Consider the following 16,840-nt stretch of genomic DNA (forward strand, 5'->3'; position numbering starts at 1 on the left):
GGAGAGAGATAATGCTGGGCCCCACACTTAAGATTGGTCATTGAATGAGGGAGATTTATAGGCTATGTCGCTATGGACGGTTCAGATTACTGAAAATAGCGCCATATGTGCTTTTGAGGTTTGCGAGCAATAGCGTGCAAACTCTTGGGCCGCTCTCAACGGGTTTGAAACAGATTTTGGCTCAGGTTGGTTTGGCATTTCATGGCGTCTGGTTGGGTTGGGTTGGGTTGGGTTAGGTTTGGGAGAGGCCAACGGATTTAATTTCGGGTTAGGTTAGGGACTTATTAGCGTTGAGGCCTTGGGCAGCTCGAACCCAGCGGAACCTACGCAACCCCCTTTAATTTTATCAGCACAACCATGTTTTGTTATTTGCACTAATGCATCTTGTTTTTAGTGTTTAAAGAGCTCTCAAATGCTGATTACACAGTTCCCAAAAAGCTCTAACAAGCCCTTTCAAAAGGAAAAACTAAGACCGTGCAACTATCAAGGGGAGCTGATAAATTCGCACCCCCTTTTAAGATAATCCACACCCCTTTAAAGGAGGGTGTGTGGCAGACTTTAACGCTTGTTAATGTCGATTCATGTTAAGGGGTACGATTTATCCTACAGGGGGTGTGAATTTATCATTGGCCTTATTAAAACATGGTTGATCTCCCTTTTTATCTTTTTTTTGTGTGTGTATTTTCTTGAGGAATTCTAGACTATTGGGAGCCCCTGCAAAAAGGGGTGAAAGGGCTCCCTCATTGGCTGCACATCACCATCTTGCATTAATAATGGTTGAAAAGCCAAGATGTGATGTGTAGCCAATGAGGGCGCCCTTCAGTTTAGACTTCCGCTTTTTCCTTTATTCCCTAAACTAACTTGAACCCAACCCAACCCGATTTTTCAAATCGGGTCATGACGAGGTATTTAGAGGGGAGTTAGGTTAGTGTTGACGTTCATCGACCCAAGGTTTGAGTTGAGTCGGGTTAAGGGCTGAGGTAATGCTATACTGGGTTGGGGTTGGGGTTGGGTAGGGTTGACCTCAACTCGACCCAACCTGGCCCCAATTGCACCCCCTTTTTTGGCTCTTTATGCGAGGGTGCCCGAGCATCAACTCACTATTTAAGAGGCTGTTGTTGGATCAAATATCAAGGGTGGTACTTTTATCATACCACCCACACAGGAATTGACACTCGGGCGGCACCATATAATTTCTCATTTGTTTATACATGAGAAAAACAACTTGAACCAGCCCGGTCCAAGTTTTATTTAGAGGGACCTTCCAGTTATGATGATATCCCCCTAAAAAGCCCTAATCATTTCATTTTCTTTCAAAATTGTGGAACAGTCCAAATAGGGCCGAAGGGACAATGAGATTATACTGGTCCAAAAGTCTCCATTTTCTTACGTAGAAGAAATTTTACACCTATTTTTACATCCATTTTATGTGGACAGCATTCCAGTCATGAACAGTTCATTGTAGTGAATCATTAATAGTTATTGGAAATGATCTTAACGATTCAGTCAAGAGTATTCATAATGGATGGCCAGAATAAGCATATCCATGACCCACATCCAACAACAAAATATTCACTCTGCCATGGTTACGATCCTATGCTTAAGCCTTACAGTAGTTTTCAAAACGATGGATGTTCTCAAAAGAATAGGGAATGTTGATCACCACTAGAAAGTATGAGAATCACCACTTGCTGCTTTTAACCTCCCTCAGTTCACCCCTCCACAAACGAAGCGATTAAATCACCACACACAATATGAGAATCAGTTGTAAGAATTTTTAATGGAGTTATGAGAGTAGGCGGAGGCACAAAAGTGAATTTCTATCCGGATGGGAATAAGAGAATTCAAGGAAGCATTGAAATGTTGCTCGAGGATGAAAGCCCCCTATTAGTTAGTTTGGGAGGTTGGCACGTCGGCTAGTGTCGTGGGTTTGCTCCCCATAGACACTAGTTCGAATCCCCTCGGAGTTACCCGATACACGTGATTTACGGGTGATTTTGTGCATCCATAGATATTAGTCCCGCGCGCCCTAAAATGGGGTGGGGATACCCTATGTAATCAACAACAAAAAAAAAAAAAAAAGTTAGTTTGGAAATGATGGTCTTACCAACGTAGCCAACAAGCCCCAAGATGTGGTGACAATCTCCATCACAAGCACTAGACCATTTCTAGCTGGAAATCAAATACACCAACTAAGATCCATATAAAAGTATGGAAAAAAGCAATTTGATGTCTCGACATTGGACTTAATTTTAGGACTCACATAGACAAACATTGATATATTCTATGGCTTTTTACTTATTTTTAATGATCTTGACCATTACAGTTGTAAGGCTCTTGATTGTGACAGATAATCAAGAACCAACATTTGACATTTCAACTATTCCCTCCCTGATGTTTAATTTTACTGGCTGTGAAGGAATGGGATTGCATCTGCTGATGAAAGGAGTTTTAAAGGGAAGTGATATATTGGCCCTTTTTTCACTTGGGACAGCCCCCTTTAGTGTATTTATGACGATTCCTCTTTTACACTAGAGGCCCTAGAGGCCTAGAGGGGGTTGTACCAAGTAAAAAAAGGGACAAATATATCATTTTCCGTTTTAAAAAATCAAGAGGGATGTATCTATCAAAACAAAGGGATGTGGTTATTCTTGGGGACTGACATCCTAGCTACCATATTTTGATAATTGCACTACTCACTTTGTTTTATATTTTCTTAATTAGCTTATCACGGCTGTTAGAACTAGAAGGCTCAAGATGCTATCAACACCCAATCAATGAAGTAACAAAGCGAGTAGTGTCATTATCAAAAAATGTTAGTGTGGATATCAGTCCCCCTTTTATATTGGGGAGTTTCTTCAGGGAAATCTAAATTAGGATTCTGAGGTAAAGTTTCAAGCGAGTAGTGCACATATCAATCCCCTTTTCTTGTGGGGAGTTTATTAAGACACTGTTCGTTTGAGACTATGCCAACCGATTGTGAGCCACGAACCTATTATCGGGCTCAAAATTACATTTATCGCCTGTTTGTTTTAGATTATGACAACCGATTGTGGAGTCCCCAACCAATTATTGGACTCAAATTTAGTGTGATTTTTGGTCTAATAATTGGTTGGGGACTCCAAAATCGGTTGTCATAATCTAAAACAAACAGGGCCTTAAATTTGAGTCCAATAATAGGTTCAAGGCTGAGAATCGGTTGTCATAATCTGAAACGAACATGGCCAAAAGTTATGGAAGTTAAAGTTTTACAACTGGATTCTTCGGCAAAGTTCAAAATTCTTTGAGTAGGATTGCTTCTCTTCATATAAGGTATAGAGTAGAGCCTTAGGAGTTACACTTTTTTTGTATTTTTTTTTTTCTTTTGGTAGAACATTTTGCTAACATAGCTCTCAACTTTTGGGCATTCACAAAATTTCTTATAAATGTGAATTTCTTTATAAATATGCAATACCTCATAATATTATAATTTATTATAATGTGTGTGTGTGAATATTCTATCGATGAAAATAATTGTTTTTTAAAAATAATTAGCTATATAAAAAAATTAAAAAACCTAATTATCCTACAATCTGATTCTAATTACTTGTGGCAGCATGAAGACCAAAACAAGGAGAAATAAAGAAAGGTGGCTCTAGGCCCCGAACATTTTTTACAGGCATTCATTCCCAATTTTTTTAATAGGTAAGCTGGGATTGAACCTCCTAACCTCCAAGCTCCAAGTTGAAGAACATAGCCTTCTAGCTCAATCTCAACTCTAGGCCCCAAACATGTCATAAATATATAATTGAATTTGTTGAATTGCTGGGCAACCGCAAGTCTGGCGCATAGCAATTGCTCACACAACAATTGGATGATCATGTAGGTCACCTCACAGGGATCCACCGAATCAATGGTCTCAATTGCACATGGGCTATGTGGAACCTATGGTTGAAGTGGGCCCACTAGATGGATGATACATTTTTCTTCTCAAGTGGACTACCTGAGATTTGAGTGTTATACCATATTTATTGCTTAATATTTAATCACATTCATATATGAAAGATGATTCAATGATGGTCTTACAATCATGTTAGGTCGCCTCATGAGGATCCAACAAATCAATGGTCTCAATCGTACATGCGCTACGTGGGACCTGAGATTGAAGTGGGCCCATTAGATAGATGGTACATTTTTCTTCTCTTGTGCACTCGTGAAATGAGAGTTATATATTCCATATATATTAGTCTGTATTTAATCACATTCATAGATGAAAAATGAGTATTTCATAGAGTTGTTTCTCTATTACATCACATGACATGTCCACTCAGCTAGTTAGGTAAAAAGGAAGATAAAAAGCTCTTCAGATTCTTATATGCCTCATTGCCCTTTACGTTAAAGAAACGTTTAGCCCAAGTCAGCTTATATGCTATGATTCCAATCCGATTTACAAAACAAGCATGCTTCAAATCCATTTCACATTCAAAGGGGACATGATTTGCTCATGATTTTGCTTCAAGCAAATCACAAAAGGCATTGCTTAAACTACTCTTGGCACCAATTCTTTAATATATGGTGGCACTCCGGCAAGCCTCCAAGACCGGCAACCGTTAGGGGTGCAACTCGGGTCGGGTTGGGTTGGGTTGAGGCCAACCGAACCTAGCCCCAAAAACTTCAACCCCCAACCCTAACCCAACCCAACCCGAGTTTCAACCCGGCTTGGCTAACCCAACCCAACTCAAATTGATATTTCCCTAACCCGAACCCAACCCGACCCGATTTCCCAAGTTGGGTCGGATTGACCATGACAATCACCTGTTTACTTTTTACTTTAGTTTGTTGTTTGCCTTTACTTTTTGGATATAAGTTAATAGGAAATATTAAATAAGTATTATAATTGTAAGGATGGAAAGAAAAAATAAAAAAGTCAACAAAATGTCAAAAACTACAAAAAAAACATGTATACAAATTGTGTTTATCTTTGGCGGGTTCACGGGTCGGGTCGGGTTGCCTGGTCCCCAACCCAACCCAACCCAACCCGAATTTAAGTCGGGTTGCCAAATCCCAATCCGGACCCAAACCCAACCCGAAATTGGTCAACCCAACCCGCTCAAAAATCAGGTTCAACCCGTCGGATTCGGGTTCAACCCAACCCAAGTTGCACCCCTAGCAACCGTGCAACTGTCTTCTTGTTATTCAGTTCACAGGTGCAGATATGCCGGATTCCGGTGACCCCACCTAGGTGGCATCAGAACATATTCTCTGTAATTAGCTACCAAATATCTCCATATATCTCACAGCTTTTTTAAAGTAGCCATATATCTTTACGTGGAACATGAGACCCCATTTCTCCAACCGCTCTTGTTCTTGTCTCTGTTCACAATTGTTGTGTATACTTAGCAAACAACAAATTAAGTAGATGAAAAAGGAGTTTTCATAGAGTGTGTGGACGTATGGTCCATTATTTTTCAAGAACTACTGTACTGACCACTACATAGGATGATCCAAACCGTCCAGTTGTTGGGTCACAATGTAAATAGGTTGTGCCTTAAAAATCACTATGTACAGAGGGACTTCACATTATGAAAACCTCTTTACCCAAGAAAAGGTATTTCTTTATAAAAATCTCTTTCTTTACCCAAGAAAAGGTATTTCTATTTTGAAAAATATTGGACTATACAGCCAAAGGCCATATAAAATCTCATGAAAATGAAAGTATAAGAGTTAAATTTTCCATAATTTTCTTTACCCCACATCCAAACACCCCAAAGTTTCATGTACATGCTATTCAACATCCTCCTTAAATAACTGCTACCACCTAACCTATTATTATTGCCTTATGGCAACATAGGATGCCAGGGATCAATCAATTAATTCATATTACAGAAATCCTACCATCCCCAAAAAACACAAAAATGACACCCAACCTTCCAAACTTCATCAAAATTCTTATATTAGAAGAACAATGCATACGTCTTTCTCAATGTTTTGGAATTTGGACTCGATCCAACCATCTTAATCATTTATTTGCACTTTTAATTGTGGGAGTCTACTGTCTAAGTACACGAAGAAACTTAAATAGCGTTGACGATATAGGATGATCCACACCGTTTATTTGTTGGGCCCCCACTTAAATAGGCCATGATCTAAAAATCATCTAAATAAGATGATCCTAACCCTCCAATCTATAAAAGAGATGGCCACGGTGTATATTACAGATCACTGGGTTATGATCACCCTGTGGAGATGATTTTTAGGGCATGGCCTATTTAAGTTGGGCCCAACAAATGAATGGATTGGATCACCAAATAACGTGGGCTTTCAGTGATATTTTAGGACATGGCCTATTTAAGTTGGGCCCAACTAATGATTGTGCATCTAAAGTGAGTCTCTCTCATAGTAAACCAAAGTAAGTACTTGTTCACAAGGTTTAAAATTTCGGTTTCGGTACCGGTTTCGGACCCTGAAATTTCAAAATTTTTGAAATTTCAGTCGAAATCTGGTACAAAACCCGAAACTAATATTTTATTCAATATTAAATTTGGGCCAAAATTATCGAAATTTTGGTGAAATATTAAAAAAAAGAATTTTTGGGTCAAATTTCGGAAAAACCGAAATTTCGACCTAAATTCCGAAATTTTGGTCAAAATAAATGACCGTTTCGGTTTTTATCGATTTCGGTGATCCAAAATCCGATTTCGGTCGAAATTTAAAACCATGCTTGTTCAGTCCCTAGCAAATTTCAATGGGCAAGAGTACATTGATTGAACGGTTAGGATTTCACGATGGGTGCAATATTGCCCCTAAACCTTAATTGGGCCCACCTCAGTGATAGGGACAGAACAGTAATTTGGTTTTGGGAGATGCACCCTACTATTTTAAGTTTTTAACGATATTTATCAAATCTCAATTTCTCGCGAGACGAGAAACTAACCTGAAAGGGTTGCATACTTGCATTTGGTAGATTTATTGTATCTACTGTGATTCGCTTTTTAATCTCTCTCTGTCTGAAATCCGTTGGATATTTGACAGTGTATTTGTTTTTTACCTCATTTTGATCTATTTTGCATTTGGTTGTGAAGAAAAGCACCTTTTTTCTTCTTCTTTGGTTTCGATCTTTATCTGCGTTTGTTCTTCACATTCTCTCTCTTTCTCTTGTGAGGGAGAAAGAGGGAGGGCAAATTCAAAGATAGTAGGAAAAAAACCCAACAAAGATAAGGGGGTTTTTATGAATGGAATTGGATAACATTGAATGCATTTCATCAACGGATGGGATTGAGGATGAAGATAGAGATATCCATCATCATCACCGTCCATTCTCAAAACCCCATAATAACTTTGTCCCTCCGGCGATTTCTCCGGCCACCAGTGTCCATGAGCTTCTTGAATGTCCCGTCTGCACTAATTCCATGTACCCACCAATCCACCAGGTTGGTTTTTTCTGTTTTTTTTTTCTTCTTTATTTTGGTTTTTATTTTTCTTTTTTGGTTTATTTGGGAGAAATGAGACATTTTTTTGAAGGGTTTGTTGATCTGATGATTTGGTGTTCTCAATCTATTTTAATCCGGTCTAGATTCACCTGCGAATATGATTATGGCCGAATACGATATGGGTTTATATGAATTTTTGATCTGAACTTTATGTTTCTTTTCAATGTAGATGTTGTGTGAATGTGAGTAATTTTTAATGTGCATTTGATTATCAGATGGATTTTTCTGATTTTTTTTCTTCATTTTAGTTTGGATGTGTAGATGTTTTGGAGTCTTTTATCTATTTTGGACTTTTATGATTTTGCATATATCAGTGATAGCTATAGTAATTTTAGTACCATTCAAAAAAATAAAAAAATATAGCAATTTTAATCTGAGATGTTTCAAAATGTTTTACTTTCTGAATGCAGTCATGTTTATGAATTCTTTCATGGGATTTGGTATTTGGGCGTATGTATATTATACTAATTTGTTACAGTAATTTATTTTTCTTCTCATTCACATTGGTTCATCATGCTGTACCCTGGGCTTGTTGCTCTTCTACTGTGAAAGGTGCCGTACACAAGATTAAAAGATAAAGTTTATATGTCTCGCTATTCCATTCGAGGATTTGTAGTGCTTTTGTTTTGATTGCTTGGTGGACTTTGTGGATTTGATTTCACATTGCTTTTGTCTAATAAATTAAGAAACTCATTCAAAGTTTTAACTATAGAGGGTGTGATTTATTTTTCCCCTGAGCTTACATAAAAGGCTCATCTAGAAGTTTTATTGCTTGTTGTTTGGCAAATACCTTGGCTTCTACTCATCTGACTCTAATTTTATCTGGATTACGTCCTTTTTAAATACAGACCTGCCCTTGGTCAATTAAAAAATGTCATGAAGTTTCTTTTATTTCTATAATTTATCATCTTGTATATTAGTGTGGAATTAGTGACCTAGCACCTATACCTTTAACCAAGAATATTGTGAAAAGTTCCTGTATGACCACATGGTTATGAATCTGCAGAACAATGGATATTTCCATGACACCAGTGTTATTTTTTCTTCCCCTTGGTTTGGAAATTAGAACATATACACGTAATGTGGATCGGAAGGAGCATAATGATGTGGAACAACTGCCTTGATCTGTCTCTTTGCAAATGGAATACTGTTCATAAAGATGAGAGACCATGGATCTTGTAATGGTACTATATCTTAAATAAAATGGTAGAAGCGCTCTTGTGTCTTGTGAATGGAAATGTTCAAGAAAGGGGTTTCGCTCTATCAAATTTAACATATATCAGTATAGATTTCTCGAGGGAGTAATATTAGGCAGAAGTCATGGTCTATGACTCACACTTTTTAAGGGAAACATGATTAATGAAATATGCCATATTTCCTCCTTGAAGTTGATGACTTTGAGTATTTTGCACCTCTTGTGTTGCAAAGTAACAGAAGAGCTCCAATTTAGTGTCTAGGAATGGAGGGGCATCTCAAAATGTGATTTGAATCATATGATGATGGTAATCCACTCGTTGTTGTAGTGATGAGACCTCTGGTGTGATGCAACATGACCTTATGTTTAGGTCTAGGTGATGGCATATTGGCATGTAATGCTTTCAGTGTCCTTAATCGGACTTGGCCTCCTTCCAAAAGCAAGGAGGTTTGATGTATGTGCCTTCTTCATTTCTTTTTTATATGCTATTAAGGAGATGTTCAATGGCGGGTGAGGCTTGGCTAGCCTAAATAAAGATGGTAGTAGATTTTAATCCATTTGTCTCATTACTATGTCAGATTAGCATTTTATTTTATTTTTTTGCCTCACCCTAGAAATAAAGCTTGACCGATTCTTGGTTGTGCCCACTAAGTTGGTGATGCTCGATAGACTGTCTGACTGGGACTCTGCTACCTGGGAACTGCCATTTGGAACATGTCCTTTAACTGTACCTGTGTTAATAGAAAAGAAATATGCATGTGCAATTTTTCACAATTTTCTGAGACCTATCCAAATTTTTTTTATTGCAACTCCGCTTTGGTAAATCTTAATCCAGATTGAAGAGCCCTGCCATGTATTTTCTGTGCTTCTCCATGTTCTGAAGTTCATATTAGAGAAAGGATTACAAAATTTGGGGGCACCATGGAGGCTGTTGTTAGTGGGAAAGTGGGAAGGGGAATTCACAACTCTTCTTAAGAGGTGACTTTCCCTGACCATATATATAGAACTAAACCAGCACCATTTTGTTCCACAAAAAAAAAAAACATTGTATATCAGTGGAGACTTGGATTGCGATGGAAGTGTTCACTGTTCACCTATATAGAGATATAAGACTGGGTATAAATACGAAAAAAAAATGTTCACTAATTCATTGATGGCAAGCGTATAAGCAAACTCTTTATGGCACAAACAACCTTGATTTTACAAATATAGAAGAGAAAGAATAACTGTGATAACATCAAGGGGAAAGTTGATCGAAAGACTAGCAATTGAAAATTGAAGTTTTAATGGCAGGAGACTTGAGCTCATCCAAGTGACTAGCGATTGTTAAAAATCCATGGATTCATTGTTCAGTTTGAGGTCAATGATTTGATTCGCTTGTTTTCCTATTTAGAAGGCATGGTGAGATTTTGATGCAAATTCAGTGGACCCACAGCCCTTTGAAACTGCCTCGTGATCTCTTCTTAAGACCTACAGCTGAAGGAAAGAGTGAAGAGGCCAAAATAGGTCTTATTGCTTACCATAACATCATCATGCATCATTCTGACATCAGTAGAGGCCTACCCATGGTTTTTGAAGAAAGGGCTTTTTTTTTAGTTTTGGGCTTAAAATTGAGATGTCTTTTGTAGCTAAAATAGCAGCATGTATAAGGAAATTTGGAAACTTGTTTGTTTTGGGAAAGAGTTCTAAATTTAGTAGGAGACATAGTTTTAGAATTTCTTTTAGTGAATATTGACATAGTTTCAGAGGACATTGGAGTATTTTCACAGGGTTTTGAGCTAGGGACTATATGAACAGGTCTAGAGTAGAGTTTTTCAAAATTTCTTCCTTCTCTAACTAGTCTACTAGGATTATAGGCATAGCATCATTTTTTGAATTCTAAAGTTCGGCTAACATAATATTGTCATTTAGAAATTGTTGGAGAGATATTTTGCACTTTATTTAATCACATTTATTGTGCTTGTAATTTATTCACCAGCATTAATTACGTCAAATATCTCGTAACATTACATTATAAACCTTCGGTATATTTGATGACTGAATGAAATGGCATACCTTTTCACTCTGGAACTATTCCTCTGTCTCTCTCTCATCCATTATTGTGTAAATTCCAAAGTCCAAATCCGAGATCTTAAATCTCTATATCATTCTCCCTATTGTGGACTGATCAAGGTGCATATCTTTTCACAGAAATTTACCCTGCGTGGATCAAGATCCAGATTTAGATTAGGAGAATCAATTCGGATTACGATCTAAAATGAAATTCAACTCTGTTGGTGCAAATAAGGAAAAACTATAAAATGAAAACTGCAATAATAAGAACTTAGAGAAAGTTGGAAAGACCAAACCGAGAATAGATAATTCTCAATATTCGTAGAGATGTTGTACGCCCTCAAACGCTTCGCTGAAGACGTTATTCGGCCCTATTTTGGTGCAAGGATCTGACGACTGACAGCAACTTGGTGTTGGTGTGCACTCCAAACACTTTGAAGGCAAAGATTCGAGTCTCGGTTAAGCAAATCGGGCTCTACAATCTTCTTGTGGAACGTAATCTCACAAGATCGAACTGTGGAACAATATCACACAACACTTTAAGGCTTTTTGTGTGGACCTTAATCTCACACAAAAATGGTGGAACAAATCACACCAAAATTATGGGACACACCTTTGGATGGCTTTTCCTTTCTCACACAACAACAATAGTAGAGTTTTCTTCTCTATTCTCTCTTTTCTCTATATTAGAAAAGCTGTACTTTTTCTCTCTTTATAGAAGCAAGCCATGAGTCCTTCATCTTTTGGATTCACCCTTAATGAGAGCACTCAAGGCACACTGCTAAATGAGAAAACCAAAGAGTCACATTAAATGGACTATGAAGAGTCTCACAAAGAGTCAAAGCTTATCATGAATCTATTAATGTAAACCATTAAATAGATTCATTAGTCTAACTCATTCACTTATCCAAGTAATGACCTTTGGAGTTTCAAGGAATATGAAAAGCCACCTTAAAAGCCTTGCCCAATCTTTATTTGAAACTTTAATTTGGATACAAAATCCAACAAACTCTAGATAGGGATTGTTTCCCATTCCCTAATACATTGTCCCAAATTTCCAAACTCCAAAAACTACAAAGATAAGGCTTAGCCGATGACGAGATAGTTAACCTTAAAATTACTACCATCAAGTCAATGATTTTTATTTTTATTTTTCTGTCAAGAGGTGTAGACCTAATTCGTCTACATGAGGATTGTATCGCTTATTATTTCCTGGGTGACGATAATCCCTGCTTCAGCTTTTATTCCAGTTCGGACGTCTGGCGGTGTTGAAGGGATAAATGTTCCAGCATTGATAAGCGGAGCCTATTGCCCCTAGATGGGCCCCTCGTGATCCAGGATTGCTTAATCTTAACTTTGACATCTCCAACATTAGAAATCCTGGCCTAGCTGGTGTAGGAAGTTTGCTTAGGGATGAGGGGTAGGAGGGAACTAGATGGGCTTTTTCTGGTCCCATTATTCTTAAGAACTCCAATGAGGCATAAGTCAGGGCAGTTCTGCAAGGGATCGAATCATTAACAGGTCTAACATAGGAGACCTCATACAGAGCGAGATTATTAGGTGGATTGACAGATCTCTCTCTCCCCCCCCCCAGAATCGGTTAGCTGGATTTCCAGTTCCACATTCTTGTTTTTCCTTTGTATCCTCATTTTTTGTTGTACCCTGACCTACTCAGTTGGAGTCGCTTCTCCTTTTCTAATGAAGAATATGCTCATCATTCAAAAAACAAACTTGGGTCCACCTTTATTTTTTGCTTTGTGTTTTACTTTTCCGCATTCTTGTTTTTCCTTTGTATCCTTATTTTTGGTTGTACGCTGACCTACTAGGTTGGAGTCGCTTCTCCTTTTCTAATGAAGAATATGCTCATCATTCAAAAAACAGACTTGGGTTTTCTTTGTTACAAAAGTGAAATTCTAGATAGCCGACCCCAACTAGTTTGGGACAAAGGCTTTGTTGAGTTGAGAAAAGTGAAATTCTAGATGTATATTTATAACCACACTCTAGGGTTTCTTAAGATTGTTTACAAGGACAAATACCCCTAACATTTCTACACATTATGAGATATCTTGGCCATATATGCATGACTCTCTTCTCCAATCATGTTTATACATGCCTAAGAAATATTCTACTAGTAATGGTTTGAAACATATTTCCATATCTTGAGTTTTATTCAACACAGAAAGCATGGACAGTTAGTGTACTCTGAAGGATTTATTGGTCTTCCTAAGTTGTATTATGAAAGCATGCAAAAGTGAAATTGTGGTCATTCTTCTTGCACATTCTATGATCTTCCCTGGTTTTAGTTGGAACCATAGTTACCAGGGCAATGGATACAGGAAACGAAACGTGAAACGGAAACGTGAAACGTATGAAAAAAATTAAAGGGGAAACGAGAAGCGGAAACGATAGAAAAACGCATGTGAAATCCAAGGGAAACACGAGCAAGGTTTTAAATTTCGACCGAAATCCGAAATTACCGAAACCGAAATTGATGTTACCCGAAATGGTGAGAAATTTCGACCGAAATTTCGGCTGAAATTTTGTTTTTTACCGAAATTTATAATAAAATTCCTTTTTTATTATTAAAATAATAATTTTCAGAAATTTCGGTCAAAATTCTGAAATTTCGGCAAAATTTCAAAAAATTATTATTTTATTTAATATATATATAATATTAATTTCGAAGTGAGTATTCAATTTCGACCGAAATTTCGGTTTTGCTAGGGTCCGAAATGGGTTTCGAAACCGAAATTTAAAACCTTGAACACGAGGGGAAATGTTTAAAACTTAAAAACATATGTAATGTATATATTCGCCACTAGGGACAGCCCTCTTTGGTGTATTTATAACTCCTCTTTTTAGACTATATGGGGCTGTCCACAATAAACTAAAGGGTTCCGTTATATAGCCTTGAAAGTAAAAAAAAAATTCAAGAAAGCGCATTTCCATAAAAAAAGGCGTTTCCCCATTCTTGGAAACGTGTTTTCAAGATACCCACGCATTTCCCATTTTTAGAAACGCGTTTCCAAGAATGGGGAAATGCATTTCCCAAACGTTTCCCATAAATTTCCCCGAAATGATTTTGGCGTTTCCTAGGCGTTTCACAAGTGTTTCACGTTTTTTTAAAATCCGTTTCTACCTGTTTCAGAAACATGTTTCCCACTTACTTTAGGCGTTTCTTGCAACTATGGTGGGAACCAAGGGTGAATTAGAAACAAGATATGGATGTGTGTTTTCTTGATAGACTAATATTGTTTTTTTTTTCTTTTCAAATACTTGTATTTGCTTCAGTTTATATAACTTTCCTGTATGCACAGATATTTAGCTCTAACGAATTGTTGTTCTTGCAGTGTCATAACGGGCATACACTATGCTCTACTTGTAAATCGAGGGTGCACAACAGGTGCCCCACTTGTAGACAGGAGCTTGGAGACATCAGGTGTCTAGCGTTGGAAAAGGTGGCTGAGTCACTCGAATTACCTTGCAAGTATCACACACATGGATGCCCGGAGATTTTCCCATACTACAGCAAGCTTAAACACGAAGCCCAGTGTAACTTCAGACCATATAACTGCCCATATGCAGGGTCTGAATGCTCTGTTGTTGGAGATATTCCTTTTCTAGTTTCACACCTAAGGGATGACCACAAAGTCGACATGCACACTGGGTGCACGTTCAACCACCGATATGTCAAGTCTAATCCTCGCGAGGTTGAGAACGCCACATGGATGCTGACGGTATGTTCATATACATATTTAAAAAATCATTCTAATGGGTCCGCCTCCTGTCTGAATGTGTGTCTTCTACTATTATAGATGTTGTGTATGATATTATAGTTTATCGAGAAATTAGATGATGAAAGACAGTAAAACATGTAAAGGTGGTACGTCAGAAGTACCACCCTTTGATATTTGATCCAACAGCAGCTCCTCAAAAGGTGAGCTGCTGTTGGATCAAATACCAAGGATGGGATGATGGGTACATTTTTATACAGCCCTTCATCATATAATTTCTCATAGTTTATCAAGTGAACTAATTTCTTATTAAAATAAACAGAATAAAATACATTGTTTCGCATGCCATGCAAAATCTATAAAATGTTATTGGAGACTAACTTGATTATCATAAATTCTATTAAAACAACAAGAAAGGAAGAAAAATCCATATTTGGTTAGGCACTTTCTTTATTTGGGAAGCTCAAGAAACCCTGATCGCTGTACTATTTGGTCAGGCTCTGATCTTCGAGAATGGCCTCAATGTTTTCTGCATTAAGCAGATGATGAAAGCAATCTAATATTTTCCTTAAAATAGAATAAATACTACGTTACCAAATTCTTCTGAATGGTGGACAAATTTTACTTGCAATGATGTCTTTGCATTTGGTGTAAATGGGATTCTTGAACAGTTTTATGATGTATTTCTTCTGATTGTTGTGTTTATGGTTTGCTGTATGTGTCTGTTTTTGCTCTCTTCTTTTTTCAGGTCTTCAACTGTTTTGGTCAGTACTTCTGCCTGCACTTTGAGGCTTTCCAGCTTGGAATGGCGGCGCCCGTCTACATGGCATTTCTCCGCTTCATGGGCGATGAATCTGATGCAAGGAATTTCAGTTACAGTCTCGAGGTCGGAGCCAATGGTAGGAAGCTCATATGGGAAGGGACCCCTCGGAGCATACGGGACAGCCACAGGAAAGTCCGTGATAGTCACGACGGACTCATAATCCAGAGGAACATGGCACTCTTCTTCTCCGGCGGAGACAGGAAAGAGCTGAAGCTGCGGGTTACTGGCCGGATATGGAAGGAGCAACAGAACCCTGATAATGGAGTTTGTATACCCAACCATTGTAATTGAATTGCGCGACCCTTAATTGTAGTTGTGTTGTATGTGTAACACTTTTCGGGTAGTTTCATTATCAATTGGCACTCTACTCTTGTTGTTTAATTATGGATAGAGATGTTGGTAGTCTCGAAATCTTTCAAAAAACAATAAAATTGTTGGAAGTCTTCAAACATATGGATGCCTAGGTGCGAGCTTCTCTGATTAATAATCTATTTTTTTCTTTTTCTCATCTAGTGACAATGTTAGCTGGGACTTTTTATGCCTAAACTTGTATTTTTTAAGTGCAACGAGATTATTAATGAAGAATTTTCTTGATTTATTGCTTTTCATTCTTCCTCTTGCCATTTTTCTGCATCAGGTAAAAATGGGCGTAAAATATGTTTTACGGCCCTGTTTAGATTGCAAGAAATCTTTAGAAAAGTTTGGAAAAGAAAATCTTTTTTCAGAATTACTTGCTTTTCCATTGTTTGAGTAAGCATGAAAGAAAGTAGGTTGAACCAGCACGGTTTAAGTTTTATTTTCATATGAATGAGCCATGATCATATTATTTTTTATTTTATAAGAGAAATAAGGAGAAGGAATTTTATTTTTTATTTTTTTAAAAAAAACACACGAATTGTGGCCCTTGATAAACAAATTGTGCCTACCTTGAAGAGATTGGACCGTTTGTTGCTTATGATCTTCATTTTATTTTACACATGTGTAGCCTCTCTATTGGATGGTTAGGATCATCCGATCCTTGTTATTGCTTATGCCTTTAGAGATCTAAGGTAGGCGCACTTGAAAATTTTACTCAGATGAATCAAAGGTGGGGCCCACCCTTTTCAGTGGAGGCAAACTTCCAATGCATTGCAATGAAGAAATGCGATCCTGACCGTTGCTCATATTTGGTGTAAAATGGATGGCTCAGAAAGTTTTTTTTTTAAAAATGACGAGTTGTTGACTCGCCCGGGTCGTCCAAGAACTTTTTAGAACGCTGTGGGTCCACCACAGAATGAAGGGTTAGGATCATCCTATTGTCTCGATCACCACTCAAAAGTATAACCCGGCAAATAAATAAGAAAAAAACTTGACTCGGAATAACGCGTTGTTGACTCGCCCGGGTCGTCCAAGAACTTTTTAGAACGTTGTGGGTCCACCACAGACTTTTATTCTTCTCACGAAGCTTCAGCGTAGTTAGTTACTTAGTTAATATATAAACTTCAGTTTGAAACATTTGAACGTTGGCATTCAAAAGACTGCGAGATGCTTGACTTTAACGTCAGAGTTCACGTGTCCTCACCAATTA

At 37.7% G+C, this 16,840-nt stretch overlaps 1 protein-coding gene across 1 annotated transcript; it reads left to right on the forward strand.

Annotated features, from left to right (window-relative positions):
• The first annotated feature begins 6,984 nt into the window (after nt 1-6,984).
• On the forward strand, nt 6,985-15,724 carry LOC143847554 (E3 ubiquitin-protein ligase SINAT5-like). The gene is made up of 3 exons (XM_077356443.1): nt 6,985-7,409; nt 14,067-14,453; nt 15,199-15,724. Exons 1-3 carry the CDS (start codon nt 7,212-7,214, stop codon nt 15,562-15,564), a joined length of 951 nt encoding a protein of 316 aa, XP_077212558.1. The 5' UTR covers nt 6,985-7,211; the 3' UTR covers nt 15,565-15,724.
• Nucleotides 15,725-16,840: the final 1,116 nt, after the last annotated feature.

Source organism: Tasmannia lanceolata, unplaced genomic scaffold, assembly GCF_043159265.1.
Source record: "Tasmannia lanceolata isolate RefF3 unplaced genomic scaffold, GAP_Taslan_0.1 ptg000015l, whole genome shotgun sequence".
Classification (NCBI taxonomy): Eukaryota; Viridiplantae; Streptophyta; class Magnoliopsida; order Canellales; family Winteraceae; genus Tasmannia; species Tasmannia lanceolata.

What these genes read in the sequence shown, in the direction of transcription:
- LOC143847554 (XM_077356443.1), top strand. Translation starts at nt 7,212, where the DNA reads ATGGAATTGGATAACATTGAATGCATTTCATCAACGGATGGGATTGAG. An exon ending in TGTACCCACCAATCCACCAG is followed by an intron (nt 7,410 to 14,066) that starts GTTGGTTTTTTC and finishes TTGTTCTTGCAG; the next exon opens with TGTCATAACGGGCATACACT. An exon ending in ACGCCACATGGATGCTGACG is followed by an intron (nt 14,454 to 15,198) that starts GTATGTTCATAT and finishes TTCTTTTTTCAG; the next exon opens with GTCTTCAACTGTTTTGGTCA.